Source organism: Ictidomys tridecemlineatus, chromosome 11, assembly GCF_052094955.1.
Source record: "Ictidomys tridecemlineatus isolate mIctTri1 chromosome 11, mIctTri1.hap1, whole genome shotgun sequence".
Taxonomy (NCBI): Eukaryota; Metazoa; Chordata; class Mammalia; order Rodentia; family Sciuridae; genus Ictidomys; species Ictidomys tridecemlineatus.
Window position 1 is genome coordinate 129805765 of NC_135487.1, and position 16119 is coordinate 129821883.

Below are 16119 nucleotides of genomic sequence, written 5' to 3' on the forward strand. Positions count from 1 at the left end.
GGATCAATGCCATCATAATAGAGACGAGGAGTAGTCTCACCACCATTCCACCAAGGGAAGATAGAGGGCAAAGATGGCCATCTGTGGACCATGAAGCAAGCCCTCACCAAACCTGACCACCCAGCATCTGATTTCAGGACTTCCAACTTCCCAAACTATGAGAAGTAAATTTGTCATTTATAAACCACCAATCTATGATGCTTCATTATAACTGCCTTCTCTAACTAAACTAGCCATTAGCAGGGAAGCAACATAGTGTAGCAGAAAGAACTCAGATTTTTGGAATAATGAAGACCTTGGTTTGCAAGTCCAGTGTGAGGCAATTTACATAATATCTTTAAGCTTCAATTTCTTTATGATTCTCCTTACCCTTCAGGATTATGAAGAATAGAAACAATGTGTGCAAAATATAAGGTTAACAGTCAATAAATGAGAGAGACCTCTATGGTCTAGTTCATATACTTCAATTTTCATAAAGATACTAAATCCACAGAAATAAAGACCTAAAGTCAATAACTAGAGATAAGAATAAGTCCAACTCTTTTAATTCTGGCCTCCCATTTTAAGTGACTTCTCTTAATCTTTTTTTTACTTCACGAATATTGAGCACCTCCTATGTTCCAGGCACTGTGCTGGCCTGGTGATGTAGCACCAAGGCAGGCTTCTCAGAGTTGTTAGTTCAGCAGAAAATACTACGAGCCGAATGTTTTTGCTACATGTTTTTACCTGTTAATTCATTTATTCAACACTAGAGTTCTGGAATTCTAGATGCTATTACCCCACCTTCTCCATTTCTAGATAAGGAAATTAACTCAGGACAGTTTAGAAATTTATCTAAGGTGAGATAATTACTAGAGTTTGGAGCTGGAACTCTGAAATTTTTTCAGAGTTCTCAACCACCATTTGTTCTTCATTTGTTTATTCAGCAGATATTTCTCAGTCACCTAATGGTCATTGAAAGAAACTCCTGTAATGTGAGCATAAACACACTGCACACGTTGATTATACAAGGGCCTTGATGCACTCACTATTAAGTGCTTGCATAACCCATGAAAACATTTTCTATTTAAATACAAAATGATGTGTTAGCTATAACAAACATCAGCCATTTCATAATAATGATAAGAACAGCTTATTAATAAAGGATGATTTGGAGGAGTCGATGACTCTAACAGTCTGAGCATCATGTGCACAAAGATTTAGCTACAGAATGTTCATCACATTGTGGCTCATAAAAATGACAAACTGGAAACAATTAAGATATCTGAAAACAGGTGATTATGTGTACTAGAGCACATTCATGGGACAGAATGCTGTGAACATATTGAGACAAACAGAAACATGTTGAATGAGCTGCAAAGCTGTCATCATATAAAATAATGCAAAGAAGAAATGAGAATGTAAACACTGGTAGTATATGAACGCTAAGTGATAAAGGTGAGTTTTCAACCCGATTGTCTAATTCTAACTCAAGTGGATTTTTTCCACTTAATTTCTTCTAGAAAAGCTAATCATAAAGAATCCATGATTCTGTCTCTCCTGTCAGGTAATTAAAATGTTGTTGGAAAGATACAGTTTATACACATAAAATGCCTACTAAGTAAGGATAGTTGATAAGTGTTCATTTCTCCTCTGTATATTCTATAATTAATGTTCATAATATTGAAAATTACTTGATCAAAGAATTTAGAAGATAAATGATAATATATCAAGTAGTGCAGAAAAGCTTATTATAAAAATGAATCAATAAATGTCTTGCCCCCCATCTTTTCAACTCCCACTCCTAATCCTAATTATTGTGTTTTTATTTTTCAAGTAATAACCTCAGGTAGTAGAATTTATCAAATTTTAAATTATGTCTCCACCATGACAGGTGATGATTTAAACCACTTACACTACCTCTCTTCTCTCCCTTTCTCAAAGACGCTGTTGTTGTTGTTTTACTTTTAATGCTTTTAGACTTTTGATAGCATTGTTCAAGTTAGTCATCTCCAGCATACCAAATATGCCATGCATTTACCCTGGAGAGACTCTTGGAGGCAAAAAAAAAAAGTCTGTTTTGTTGTATCAAACATATAGGCACAAAAGTAAGATTGCTTGAGGCCAAAACCAGGTTCACCATTTATTAGATTTGTAGCTTCAAGCAAGATATTTGGCCCTTCTTTTCCTTGTCTTTGATGTTCTAAGATTTCCAAGCATATATCTAAGTAGAACATTTTGTGGGCCTTTAAATCTCAGCAGCCCTGGGCTAGGGATGTGGCTCAAGCGGTAGTGTGCTCGCCTGGCATGCACGGGGCGCTGGGTTCGATCCTCAGCACCACATAAAAATAAAATAAAGATGTTGTGTCCACCGAAAACTAAAAAATAATTATTAAAAAAAAGTCAAAAGCCCTGTAGGAAATCTTCATGAATTCTTTGATAAATCTTTCTTATTTTATCCTGGAATCCTCATCAATTGAAAGTAGGACCTCCTAAGTTGATTATATGTTTCTCATCCTTCTTCCCACCTCTTGAACTTCTTTCTCTTTGTGCTTTCTATTCTAAAACCCTGTGGCCCAATAAGGTAATCACTAGTACATGGGGTGATTTAAATTGACATTAATAAAAACTAAGTAAAATTTAAAATCTAGTTCCTCAGTTACACTAGTCACATTTCAAGTACTTGACAGATACATAGTTCTATTGGCTAATACTACTTCAGAAGATTTTGTCGACATTGGGGGTTTTATTATTAATTTTTTTATTTCTTAAATTACTTTTAATCTAGAAGTACATTTTAATTCTCTAACTGCCCCAGACAAGCTTGGCCTTGTCTCATTTATTTTATTTGATTATATTAATTAGAGTTATTTTAATTGACAAATATTAGTTGTGTTTATTTATGGAATATGATGTGATGCTTTGTATAAATTGTGCAAGGATTAAATCAAGCTAGTTAACACATGCTGATCTTTTTTGTGTTGAGAGAATATTTGAAATCTCCTCTCTTAGCAATATTCAAGTATATAATACATTATTATTAACTATAGTCTCCAATACTGTGTAATGGATCTCCAGAAATATTCCTCTTGTCTAACTGAAACCTTGTACCCTTTGACTTCTCCCTATTTTCTCTCCCCACTCAGCCTCTGGTAACCACTAGATAAGGAAATGAACTCAGAACAGTTTAGAAATTTGTCTAAGGTCAGATAATTACTAGAGTTTGGAGCTGGAACTCTGAAAAAATGTTCTATGATGTTGACTTTTTTAGGTTCCAAGTATAAGTGAAATCATTTAGTATTTGTGGCCAGCTTATTTCACTTAACATAATGTCCCCTGGGTTCATCCATGTTGTCCAAATGATGGGATTTATTTCCTTTAAGGCCAATGGTATCCCGTTGTGTAAATACACCACATTTTCTTTATTCAGTCTCCGATGAACACCTGCGTTGATTCTGTATGACGGCTATTGAGAATAATGCTTCAGTGGGACATGGGCACCAGATACCTCTTTGACACAGTAATTACATTTCCTTAGAACAAATACCATGAAGTTGAAGGCTAAGAGTTAATATTCAAAATATGTAAGGAACTCAGGCAACTCATTAGCAAAACAAACGAACATAAACCACAAAAGAATAAAACCAATTTACAAGAAGCAAGGGGGTAGGCGTGTAGCCCAGTGGTAGAGCACAGGCTTGGCATAAATGAGGCCCCAGATTCTATCTCCAGAACCACATAAATAAATAAATAAATATAGACAAAGGACCGGAATAGTCATTTCTCAAAAGAAGACATACAAATGGCCAACAGGTATATGAAAAATTTTCAACATCACTAATCACCAGGAAAACACAAACTAAAACCACAATCATCACCTCATACCTGTTAGAATGTCTATTATCAAAGAGATAAAAAGTGAGGATCTGGAATAAAGGGAACCTCTGAACACTGTTGATGGCAATGTGAATTAGCATGGTCATGTGGAAGGCAGTAGGATGGTTTCTCAAAAAATTAAAAATACAGACACCTTCATCTTCTATTTTCTGAATTATATCTGTTTTTCTGCGACCAGTTTTTCTACTAATCTTTAATGCTACTGAATTATACGTATAAGTATTCTTGGTTGCCCATTTATACCAATGAAAAGATCTGAGATTCTCTTGACTTGCATGAATAGGTTTGTTTTCACACTAAGTAGGAAAATTGTGGAAGAGCTGAGAATTTTGTGGATTTGTGAGTAAATGGCTGGCAGGCTGCAGACCCCCATGCTCTCAAATACCATAATGGAGTAGGTTTTAACCAATGTCTGGGTTAGAGGCCTTAGCTCTCACTCTATAGGCCAACAGATATTGATAGAGTTCCTACTACAGTCCAGGTTCTCTCCTAACTGGACACAGTGCCCTGCCCTCAAGAAGCTTACATTTAGCATTTCTAGAGAGATTGTTAAATTTCTTTCTTTTTTCTTTCTTTTTTTTTTTTTTTTTTTTTTTTGTGGTGCTGGGGATTGAACCCAGGGCCTTGTGCATGGGAGGCAAGCCCTCTACCAACTGAGCTATGTCCCCAGCACAAAAGATTTGCTAAATTTCTTTAGGGAAGAAATTTGGGGATTTGGCTAGGAAGGTTAGGCTCTGTGCTCTAAAGTGGAAGAGGAAGAAGGAAATGACCACAGAGACATGTCACTTATACAAAATTCAGTCTCTGTTCCTACTGACAGCCCCACGTCTCATTCACCTCTGTCATTCCTATCAATTCTGTGTCCAGCACATCTCCAGGTTGTGAGGGTCAGATTTGCCATTCAAGACTTCAGTGTGACCATAAAGATGGTTTTATATAAATCACATTCCCCCCACACCTCATTGTGTAGAATGGGCAACCGGGGTCTTATTGTACTGCAGTCTACTTTTTTAAAACACCAGATAGAGAGCAGCCTCCTCCTCCCGTCGTTCCCTCTGAGTCACCACTCACCCAGAGCATGAGTATTAATTAAATGATCTTGAGTAACCACTGAAAAAGTAGGAGTCCTCGTGAAAGGGCTTGGGAGCACTTATATCATTGAGAAACAAGACAAGATCCTACTTTGCTTTTGAAAAGGGAACTGTAACGTAAAACCACCAACATTTAAAGTTGGAAGAATTCTGTGCTCCTCACTGGGAGCCACTCTTGTCTCCCCTCTTCCCGTGGCAGGATTTGTCCCATAACTAGCCGACAGGGAATGGTTCAGCCTCTACGGGAACAGTTCTGGTGACAGAGATCCCATTGTTTTATGAGCAGCATAAATCATTATCAGACCACTCTACCCATCACGAGTTCTAAGAACTAGAGTCTACTTTCTAGAGAGTTTCAGCCATTGATTATGCCTATATTCTCTGGCATTGCACAGAATAAAGAACTCAACTTCACCGAAAGGCCATGGGCTCAGAAACATATGCTCAGACGTTTCAATTCTGAATCCTGGCTCTGCCATTTACTAGATACATGTCCATAGGCAACTTGCTCAACATCTAAGAGTCTTCACTTCCTTATCTGCTAAAAGAGAATAATAACTACCTATACAGGCTGTGGGGATTAAGACAGCTTGTGTAAAGCACCTGACATGTCATGAGTGTTCAATGAACATTAATTCCTTTCTCTCCCACACCCTTGAAAGCCCTGCAGATCCTTGAAGACAGTTATTTATGTCTTCTCTTGTTATTTCTTTCCAATTCAGCCTGAACATACCAGTTTCCTTTAGCCTCTTGTCATGATACTGGCCAGTGAGCTCCAGGGCAGGGAGACATAGTTATTGAAATTTAAATACCTTAATGCCTGCCATGGTATTTGAGAAATAGTTGGTACTCAGGGAATATTAACTAATCAGAATTAAGGTGACATTCATGGGCCAATCCCAATTCTCAGTAGAAGTCACCTCCCTTTGGGGATGATGCTGAGAAATTGTTCTTAGATGTCAACTCTCAGAATGAATTTCTCCCCAAAGTCCAATCGCCCTGTACTTGTCTTCAGATCAGGAAACTCAGAACAAGGTTTTTGTTCAATAGCAATGCAGCCTTTAGCCTTGGTTTCTCATTTAATTACCCCCATCTCCACCCTTGGTTAACTTGCTCTTTGTCTTTTACACTTGTTCCGATGGCTTTGTTTCTATTTCTTAGGTCCGTTGAAAAGGAGACAAAGATATAAAACATACTCTACTCTCATTTTGAACATCTAAGAAAACAACGAGATCTAATTCTCCTGTTAATGAAATATGCTTTAGTTCGAGGGGCCAAACCTATGAGGTAATAAAAACATTTTCCCATTTAGCATCTCAGACTCATTTCGGTCCTCACTTTAGCCTCTTGTACCCCTTTTCTCATCATCACAAAGAGAACATGGTGATATGGATGGTCATTTCTAAGTTCCCTGAATTACAAAAATGTCTTTTAAAGGTAGATGTCAATCACATTCTTAAAATAGCACATCTTGGGTAAGTAAGGTTCTGCACACCCAGCAAGAGATTTTTTTTATTCTCCTAACTGCCTCAGGGCAAGAAGAACAAAGCATTAAAACAGCTGAATCAACTGGTGTCTCCACTTTTGTCACATGACTAAATAGAGCCTTTATTTTTAAACACATGATGGACATTAATCTCTCGGGGTTAGGTCAAATAAAGGCCATCCGGCATTCAGAGAGAGGAATCAGATGACTTCTGAGCCCTATGATTTGTCGATCAGAAACGTAATTGTGTCCTCAGGATAAAAAAAAAAGAAACAACACTCTCCTGAAGCCCTGAGGATCCCTCAAAATAACCTGGAAAAGTCCATAAATAAAAAAGAAACCCCTTCCCCGTGGCTTTGCATGAGTCTGAAATTAAGACAAGCTGAGGGCGGAGAAGGAGGGGAGCCTGGGTTTGGTGGAGATGAATCAGGTCATTAGACCCAGAGGGTGTCTCCCTCCTAGCTGTGCAATTAGAGACGCAATAAAAGGTCTCTGCTCTGCTGCCAGCGAGAGCCCGCTGCCTCCCGTTCCGCTCGCTCTCACTCCTGAACCAGGTAAGCCTCAGACATTTGCTAGAGCATTAGGAACCTCGGGGGAAGCTTTGCTTATATGTGAGATGGTGTTAAGAGTTCAGAGGAAACATACCGTAAGCTAACCTCTACTGATAATATTAAACGGGGAGTCCTGCTATCTAAAATGTATTCTGTGCTTACGGAACCTCTTTGATCATTTTCTTTTTTACAAAATGTTAACTGTTTGGGTGACATGGGTGTGAATGTTACTTAGTAAGACTCAGGACTCAGATCTATATTAAAATGAAAATGTAGACTTGTTTTAATGATGGGCAGTCACATCACTAAATAGAGCAAGACTCTGTTTTACCAGTGAGTTCACACGGAACTGTGTCTTCTTGTTTAAAAACGTGCCGCTTCCAACTGCAAATGCAGCAGTTTATTTCCTTGGCATTATTTCCCTTTCTTCTAGAAGCTTTACTAATTAAAAGTTATAAAGTCTTTCCTAAGCAGAGGAGGCTGGGCAGAGGCAAGGTGGGAGGAAAGCAAGTGGATATTCTCAGATGAGAGGCTCAAAAGACTGATTCCCTCTGCTGGCTTTATCTGTGCATCTCAATAACTTAAATTTGAGTTCTCGTTTCACCATCTTCTTACAATCAAACATTCTCCAAACACGTGAATACGGCTGCGTACTGCAGGGTCGGGTAAAGTGCCTCTCCTAATAACCTGTGCTAGACCTGATCTCATCGCAATGTCCGTGGCAGAACTAAATCACTCCTAGAATTTGGATATCATATTCAAGATCCAGAATAGAGCCAGTGATGGAAGAGCTGGAGAAGGGGCAGAAAGGACCATCTTGGTGTCCCCTTCCTGGAAGACCTATCCTGGGAAATGGGTTTTGTTTGTTCTTTCTCACAGTCTCTCCTGAATTTGTAAAGATGCCTCGGCTCCTGAGAAGTGTCCTGTGCGTAATCGAGACCTTCCACAAGTATTCCAGAGAGGATGGTGACAAGGCAAGGCTGACCTGCAGAGAGTTGAAACGGCTCCTTCAGGGCGAGTTTGGGGACTTTCTTCAGGTGAGGTGCTCACAGAGCTGTGACAATTCTTATCCACTTTCCAATTCTCCCTAATCCAAGCAAAGTGAGCTTAGGTAATCTGTGCACATTTTACAATTAGGCCATCAGTTCTCAGCAGTCACTGACTTTTGAACAATCATTTGTGGTCTAAGTCGCCTATCGTATGCAATTGCTCAGTCAGTCCTACAGAGAAAATGAGGGTTCATGACCCGGACTATTGCTTCAGCAAAGTAGACTTCTGAGCAGAGTCACAAACCATGATGAATCTAACTAAAGCTCACAAGGGATGTAAATGCTCCCTAGTCATAGCTCTCTGGTGAAAAGTGACAACCACAGCCACTGGATTCTTACTGTTTGGGGAAGTATTGCTCACGCTTGAGGAATAAGGTGAATAAATAAATAAATAAGGAGATTTTATATATATATATATATATAGTGGATGGAGGTGCTGGGGAGTAACCCAGGGCCTTGTAATGCGAGGCAAGCACTGTACCAACTGAGCTATATCCCCCACCAATAAGGATTCTTAAGAGAGAAACAGATACTCTGGACACTGGGTCAAATATGAACAAGCTGAATTCTCCCTGTGTTTCCATGCAGCCCCATGTTATGCATGCTGTGGAGAGAAACCTGAGTCTTGTGGATAGTGATAAAGATGGCACCATCAGTTTTGATGAGTTCGTTCTTGCCATCTTCAGTTTACTGAACCTCTGTTATGTTGACATACAATCACTACGAAGTGCAGAACCGAGGCAGGTGTCTAAGTCAGAGAAGAACCCAGATGAAGAGCTTGCTGACCTGCCCGAGCCAGCTGCTGCCAGGAACCCACCAGAGACACAGAGATCAAGTGACACGGAGGACGAGAGCGGGACGTCTGTGGTGCAAGAGCCAGAAAAGGATGCTGCTGGGAGCCTCCCTGAGACCAGGGGTTGGGAGGAACCTGAGGCCTGCGGCAGAGCATCCAAGACCCCAGAACCCCCTGCACAAGGAAGGGGGCGCGAAACAACGGACCCACCGGCCCAAGGCGGCAGCAGATCTGTTCCAGAACCACCCGACGTTGGAGCCCAAGGAGAAGAAGGAGCCCGGTCAGCAGCGCAGAAAGGTCGTGGCAGGGTGGCCCAGGAAGCCCACTCGCAGGACGGGCAGCGGCTCCAAGAACCGTCGAGGGAAAGAGATGCCGAAACCCGGTCTGGAACCCGGTTCCCGGGATCAGAAGGAAGGAATCAGGGTCGTCCCGAGACGGGAAAGGCACCCATCCCAGGAGAAGAGGCCAAGGATGCCGAAGACGGCCCCGCGGCAGAGGGGACGCCCGCAGCCCCAGGAAGAACCCGGGAGTCGGGCCCCCCGGGGCGTCCGTCCGCGGGACACGGCAGAGGGGAAACCGGCAGGGCCGCGGGGACAGGGGACCAGCCAGTCCGGGAGGACCCCGAGCTGCCCCCGAATGCCGAGGGGTCCTGTGAGACCCCCGACGGCCCGGCTCCACAAGAAGGGCACCTCGGCTCCGAGAGGAGGGAACTGCGCGTGCGCGGGCGTTCCCAGGGTCACGTGGACCCACACCGAGGGTCGGTGCAGGGAGCTCACCGGGATCACCCAGATGCCCAGAAGCAGGGACCACCCGGTGACCACGGAGTGCGGGAGGCAGCGGTGCTGTCAGTCAGAGGGGAGGATGGTCAGCTCCCAGAGGAGCAGGGGCAGTCTGCCCGGGGGGAGCACAAGAGTCGAGGCTCAGGGACAAAGGACCCAGGTGTGGCTGTGGAGCGCCAGGGACCCCCAGAGGCACAGGAGACCACAGCAGGGGGCGAAGACAGAAAGTTCCCGGAGGCAGATCTCACTGACCAGGTTTCTGTAATGCAGCTCCCTAAAGAAAACAGCAGAAAAGGGGTAAAGGTCCAGGACCCGAAGACCAAAGAAGAGAAAGGTGGAGCCCCAGAGGCCCAAGAGCCCCTGCTAAAAAGTCAGGATGAGGATGACCCCGTCTCCCCTGAGACACACCTTGAAGCAGGGGAGCATGCAACCCTGGAGGAAGAGGATGGAAGTCCTCAAAAGCAGGAAGGAGAAGGTGCTGACCCACCCAGCCCAGCCACGACTGAGCCAGGCTTTGAAGAAAGGAGGCAGAGAGACCAGGAGCCCTACTCTGTGCAGAGAGGCGCCGTCCAATCCAGCACACTCTACCACTACCTGCCAGAGAAGATACGGAAGCAAAGGAACGTAAATCAAGAGGAGAATCAAGATCCAGCCCAGGAAGTCAGAGCATCAGGGCCAGAGCTTTGCAGCCATCAGCCCAGGTCATCCCTCACCAGTAAGACCAGGTCGTCCCTCACCGGCAGCCACGCGTCACAGCCGTCCACCAGGGAACTTCTGCCTGGTGAGGATCCTGCCCATCCACAGCAAACATCAGCACCCCAAACCCTGGAAGACAAGTAGGGTCACCGTCAGAGAGAGGACCCAGTACCACAGGTGGAGGTGAACACCACGGAGCAATGAGTCCCCATCACAGAAGTTAAAAAGAGCTTCGAACATCTCACCGTGCCCCAGACTGCTTCCCTCCGGATCCCCCTCAACACTCACATGCATACATTCAGATGCAGATTAAAGACTCTTTAAATTCCCTTCTTAATTTTCTAAACGAGCATATAACAAAGTCATGAGCCATGGGAATCACCACCAAAGAAACACCTGATCAAACAAATAGTAATCTGTAAAAATTCTACCACACCTCACTACTCCCAAGTGTCCAAAGGAACTTTCTCATGACAAAATTGATCATCATTTATCTGTCACTACAAATAGGAAAATTCCTTCCACATCTTTAGTGGGTGCCACTACTACTTCAACTCATTCGTTGGCTTTTAAAAGCATAGCCGTAGAAAGTTATGAAGCTTTGTAATACCATCTTATCATAAAATATTAATTCATAGATCATTCTGCTTTGTGACATTTCCCAGAGGAATTTCAAGTCTATCCTGAAATTTTGTTCCTCAAAATCACTTCAGATATGACTATGACTTAAAGTAATTATAATTTTATAGCACCTGATTAAAGAAATTTATTTATTTGTTTTGATTCAGGTAGAGCTAAATCTACGTATGGATTTATTCATCCAACAAACTTTCATTAAATGCCTCTCCTTATATAACCCTTTCATAGCTTCTGCTTCAAATATTCAGTCTGAATAAATATGAGAGAAAAAGAGAGAGTATACAGATCTAAGGCACGTTTGATTCCACAAGAAGTTCTTAGAGCCAATCACCCAATGAGTCTACTAAACTTTTACCCCTATGGTTTACTGGGGCTACTGAATTAAAATTGATAATTAAATAACCTGCTGATCAATTTCTTTTGTTGGCTCATTTTTTTTTCTTTATTTTCCTTCTTGCCTTGGAGACAATGATCAGAAATAGCAACAACAAACACACACACACAATCTTAGCTATTTGTGTTTTCTCAAAAGACTGTAATTAAAAGATAATGCTCTCCAAGCTTAGAGGTAGTTATCATATAATGTTTTCTGAAGCCAAAAAGCAACCCAATAGACACCCGCCCTCTTCATCCTGTCCTTGATACTCAATATTGTTCCACTTCAATATACACCTCTTCCAAAACTCAAAACCCAAGTATATACCCTCTTCCTGCAACATTTTTAGCTCTTTTTATTCTACCTTGAAACATAGATGAACATCCTTATTTTAAAAATGTTATCTTAAATGAGCAAGATACAGGAGACAATTCACAAAACACAAATGTATCCTGCAACATAAATCAATCAGCCGTTTTGGCAAGCAACTTGGCAATGTGTATCTGCATCCAAAAATGACAAAGTTTATCAATAATGAATTCACAATGGAAGTTAGCCTGATGACCAATAAGCGTGTTGCTACACTGTGGATCTGAAATGTCCCCCAAAGCTCCATGTGTTGAAGACTTGGTCCCCAGTCTGGTGCTATGGGGAGGTGGTGGAACATTGAAAAGCTGTGGCCTATTGGAAGGTCCTAGGTCACTGGGGTCATGTCCTTGAAGGGAATTATGGGATTCTTGTCTCTTCCTCTTCCTTCCTGTGTTTCCTGGATGCTATATGAGGTGAGCCATTGCCCTGCCATGCATTCCTGCCACAGGGTGCTGCCTTGCCGCAGACCCAAAAGCAATGATTCCAAACCATCACAGACAGCAACTCCCAAAACAGTGAGTCCAAATAAATCTTTCCTCTTTATAAGTTAACTTATCTCAGGTATTAGTTATAGTAACATATATGAAATCTTTGCCAGTCTTCAAAGAAATGCAAATGACAAATGAGTACAAGTTTTGTGTTTTGTTTTGTTTTGTTTTTAATAGCCATGCACTGAAGTCAACAGTGTGAGGAAACATGAACCCTCAAAGACCATAGATAGGAGTATAAATTAGTGCAATTTTCCAGTAAGGCATCAAAATAATATGATCAATTTAATATTATCAATGCTGATCAATTTCTTTTGTTGGCTCGTTTTTTTTTTTCTTTATTTTCCTTCTTGCCTTGGAGACAATGATCAGAAATAGCAACAACAAACTATATGTTGCATCAAAAAAAATGGAAAATGTTTTTCAGATAGAATTATAAGAAAATAATCAGGGTTGCATATTAGTTTCATCCACAAAATCATAACATAGCATAGTCAGAGCATATCAAAAAGAGCAAAAACCAAAAATAACATAAATGCCCAGCATTATGAAAATGGCTATTTATTGTTCCCAGACATTGTGAAATGACAAAAACCACTGGAAACTATGAGGTAAGATATTATTTAGTTAAAAGATATCATATACACACATATAATGTGTAATTTTTGCCACCATCCTATAAAAATCTTTTTATTGAAGGTGACATTGTCCCCTCTATCAAATCTAAATACCTTGACTTCCATATTGGGGACCTATTTTTGACATCTGACTGACCATCTCTCCTGAAATGCCCTTTTGCAGGTCTTGCCCCACCTCCCTTGCTAATCCTTCTTGCGCAGTGCCCCCTGTTCCCAAGGGTTCTCCTTTTTCTGGGCTTTCTCCCTTTGAGCACCCATCCTGGGTTCAAATTACTAGTATCTCTTCCAAACTAGTGAGTCTCAACTCACCACGTTCAGACCTGAGTATGCACCTCAATCCAGTCGCTACAAATGCTCACAGGTGTCACCCTTGAGGTCTCTTTTGTTCTTCATGTCTAATCCACCGTAGTATCTCAATAGTTTTCCTTAAATCCACTGTCCAAATGCATCTTTTATTCTCTACTCCTTAAAGGACTTCATGTACCCTCCACCTAAAATGTCTCTCCCTCCACTTTAAAAAAAAAAAAACACCTTTATTTTATTTATTTATTTTTATGTGGTACTGAGGATTAAACCCAGTGCCTCATACATACTAGACAAGCTCTAACTCATACTAGACAATACTCTAACTCTGAGCAACAACCCCAGCTGCCTCTCGCTCCACTTTTAATGAATATCCAAATCCTGCCCACCCTATGGTATCAAACTCCAATGACACTTTATTCATTCATTCATTCATTTAAAAATGTACATTGAAAAACCTGGTAGTGAGCACAGCATTAGGGATAAGGCAGCAACCAGAACAAACAAGTATTCTTCATCTTGGAGCCTTCATTCTACTAAAGGAAACAAAGAGAGACAAAGAGCAAGAAATAGACAAGAGGATTCCAGATCACGAAGTAACATGACAGAGAGGAGACCAGGGAGTGGGGAGGTAGAGGCAGGTAGAAGCACTACTCTAGAATCCTGCAGTGACCCTTCCTGATGCCCCCAGCAGAACAGGCCTTACCCTCCTGAAGTTGGACGTTTTACCTGTGACTTTTTAAATTCTCTTTATTGAATTATAATCATTTGTGAGCTCTCCTTAGTTCTCCTCTCAGATACAGACTCCTTGAGTAAGATTCACAACTTACACACCTCGCTATCCTTCATTAGCATAAATCTAACTTTAGAGGGTACTGTGATTCTAATAAATCTTTCTTGGGTGAGCAAACCAATGCCTACATCACTCCAGCATCCTCTCATCTGGTCCCCTTCTCCGACCCTTCTGCATTCAACCACTCCTGAATTTGGAGAACCTTGTTTTGATCTCTTCACCTTCCTCTGTTCAAGAGCTTTCAAAACTTCTGCTTTCCCATGCACCACTTCCAGTCTAAACTGACTGAACTCCCTGTGATCTCTCTCTCTCTCTAATTGCAATTTACTATTAGTTTCTATAGAGCTCTTTCTGGGGGTCTCAGGTGGATCTTCTAACTGTCTTTAACCCTCATCTTGATCATTTAAATCTTATCCTGCTAAGTTGACAGGAAGACAGTTGAGATTCAATCCATTCACTTATTTCAACGTATTTATTAGGCACTAGCTATGTTCCAGACACTATGGTGGACACTGTGAATGGAATAGTCAGGGTTCCCACCCTCATGAGGTGCATAAGACAACTGGAAATTCCTGCAGAGGGCTATTCAGAAGTGAGTACTGTTATTACTCCCATCTGCATGCCTCTGCTCCTGTGGCTCACACCCCTGAAATGCTTTTCCACTCCTCTCTACTTCCGCAGTCACACCTGTCCTAACTAAGTCCTAACTCTACTAGGAAGCTTACTCTGATCCCTTAACTATCGTGCCGTTCATAACCTGCGCCACCCAGATTAATAATACTGCCTAATGTTACTTACTAATTGTTATCTGGATGTCATTTCCCTAACTAAATAGGTTGTAAGCCACTGGAAAAAAAAGATAATTTCAATACCCCAGTGTCCCTGAGCAAGTTACTTAACTTCTCTGAGCTCGGTATCTGCCTATGTAAAATGTCGTCTAACTCACGAGGCTATTGCAAAGATTTTTTTTTTAATAGAGCTAGTATTCAGAATCATTTTTAAATTTTAGTAAAAGGCAACCTAATTTCTAAAAAAAAAAAAAAAACCTAAAAGAGATAAAATAGAATACCAAAAAGCCAGTAAAGGGGCTGGGATTGTGGCTCAGTGGTAGAGCTTTTGCCTAGCATGCTCAGGGCCCTGCGTTCGATCCTCAGCACCACATAAAAATAAGTGAATAAAATAAAGGTATTGGGTCAAACTACAACTAAAACTAAATAAATATTTTTTTGAAAAAGCCAGTAAAAAGGTGTTCAACCTCATTAGATACCAAGTAAATGCAAATTAAATCATAATCAGAAACTCATATTTGCCAAATGTCTGAAATTAAAAAGTGATAGTATCAAGTGTGTTGCGTTGATACAGAGCAACTAGAACTCTCATTCTGGTACTAGGAGCATAAATTCATATAATAATATCTTATTATTATATTACCTTGGAGAATCACAGGGCCCTGTCTACTACAACTGAACATATGCAACCCCTGTGACTAGTCCCACCCCAGGTTATAACCCAACAGGAATGTGTCACAAGACGTGTTCCAAAATACAGCAGCATGGTTTAAAGAGCCCCAAAAAGAAGACAATACAAAGGTCCAATAACTGGAAATGAACTGTAAGTTGTGCTATATTCAAACAATGAGCAATGAAAATAAAGGAATTAAAGGCACATGCCAGATGTAGAAGGGACACGGCACAGTGCTGAACACGGAAAGCCAGACACACAAGCCTTCGTTCTGAATGGCCGCCTCTCCATAAAGTTCAAAAAGAAAACACTAACCCGTGGTATTAGAGGTCAGGATAGTGGTTACCACTAGGGAGGAGAGAGGGGGAGAGGGTGGGCCAGACAGGGACTTCTAGGGGATTAGTTAATATTCTGCTTCTTGATTTGGGAGAGTCTACTTTATGATAATTCATCAAGTTGTACACTTATGATTTGAATATTATACCTCAGTAAGAAAGTTTATTTAAAAAGAACAAATAGAATAAAGTATATGAAACTGCCCAACAAACTGCTTGGCATTAACAAGTGCTCAATACATGTGTGTTAACTATTATTTATTTATTTTCTTCTAAAATTTGTTAATATGTAATAACTGTACGCATTAATAGGGTGCAGTGTGAGAAAGCATGCAGTGATCAAATCAGGGTAATGAGTGTTTCTCTCTCCTTATTTCTTTATGTTTGGAGTCGGAG

The 16119-nt window shown here is 41.1% G+C and overlaps 1 protein-coding gene across 1 annotated transcript; it reads left to right on the forward strand.

Annotated features, from left to right (window-relative positions):
* Nucleotides 1-6694: 6694 nt before the first annotated feature.
* On the forward strand, nt 6695-11374 carry Tchhl1 (trichohyalin like 1). Its single transcript, XM_005331431.5, has 3 exons — nt 6695-7007; nt 7884-8041; nt 8642-11374. The coding sequence occupies exons 1-3, from the start codon at nt 6875-6877 to the stop codon at nt 10463-10465; spliced, it is 2115 nt and encodes a 704-aa protein (XP_005331488.4). The 5' UTR covers nt 6695-6874; the 3' UTR covers nt 10466-11374.
* The last annotated feature ends 4745 nt before the right edge of the window (nt 11375-16119 follow it).

Excerpts from the sequence above, each read along its gene's own strand:
- Tchhl1 (XM_005331431.5), top strand. The coding sequence starts at position 6,875 with ATGAATCAGGTCATTAGACCCAGAGGGTGTCTCCCTCCTAGCTGTGCA. Across the intron at positions 7,008-7,883 it reads CGCTCTCACTCCTGAACCAG|TCTCTCCTGAATTTGTAAAG; the intron begins GTAAGCCTCAGA and ends TCTTTCTCACAG. Across the intron at positions 8,042-8,641 it reads AGTTTGGGGACTTTCTTCAG|CCCCATGTTATGCATGCTGT; the intron begins GTGAGGTGCTCA and ends GTTTCCATGCAG.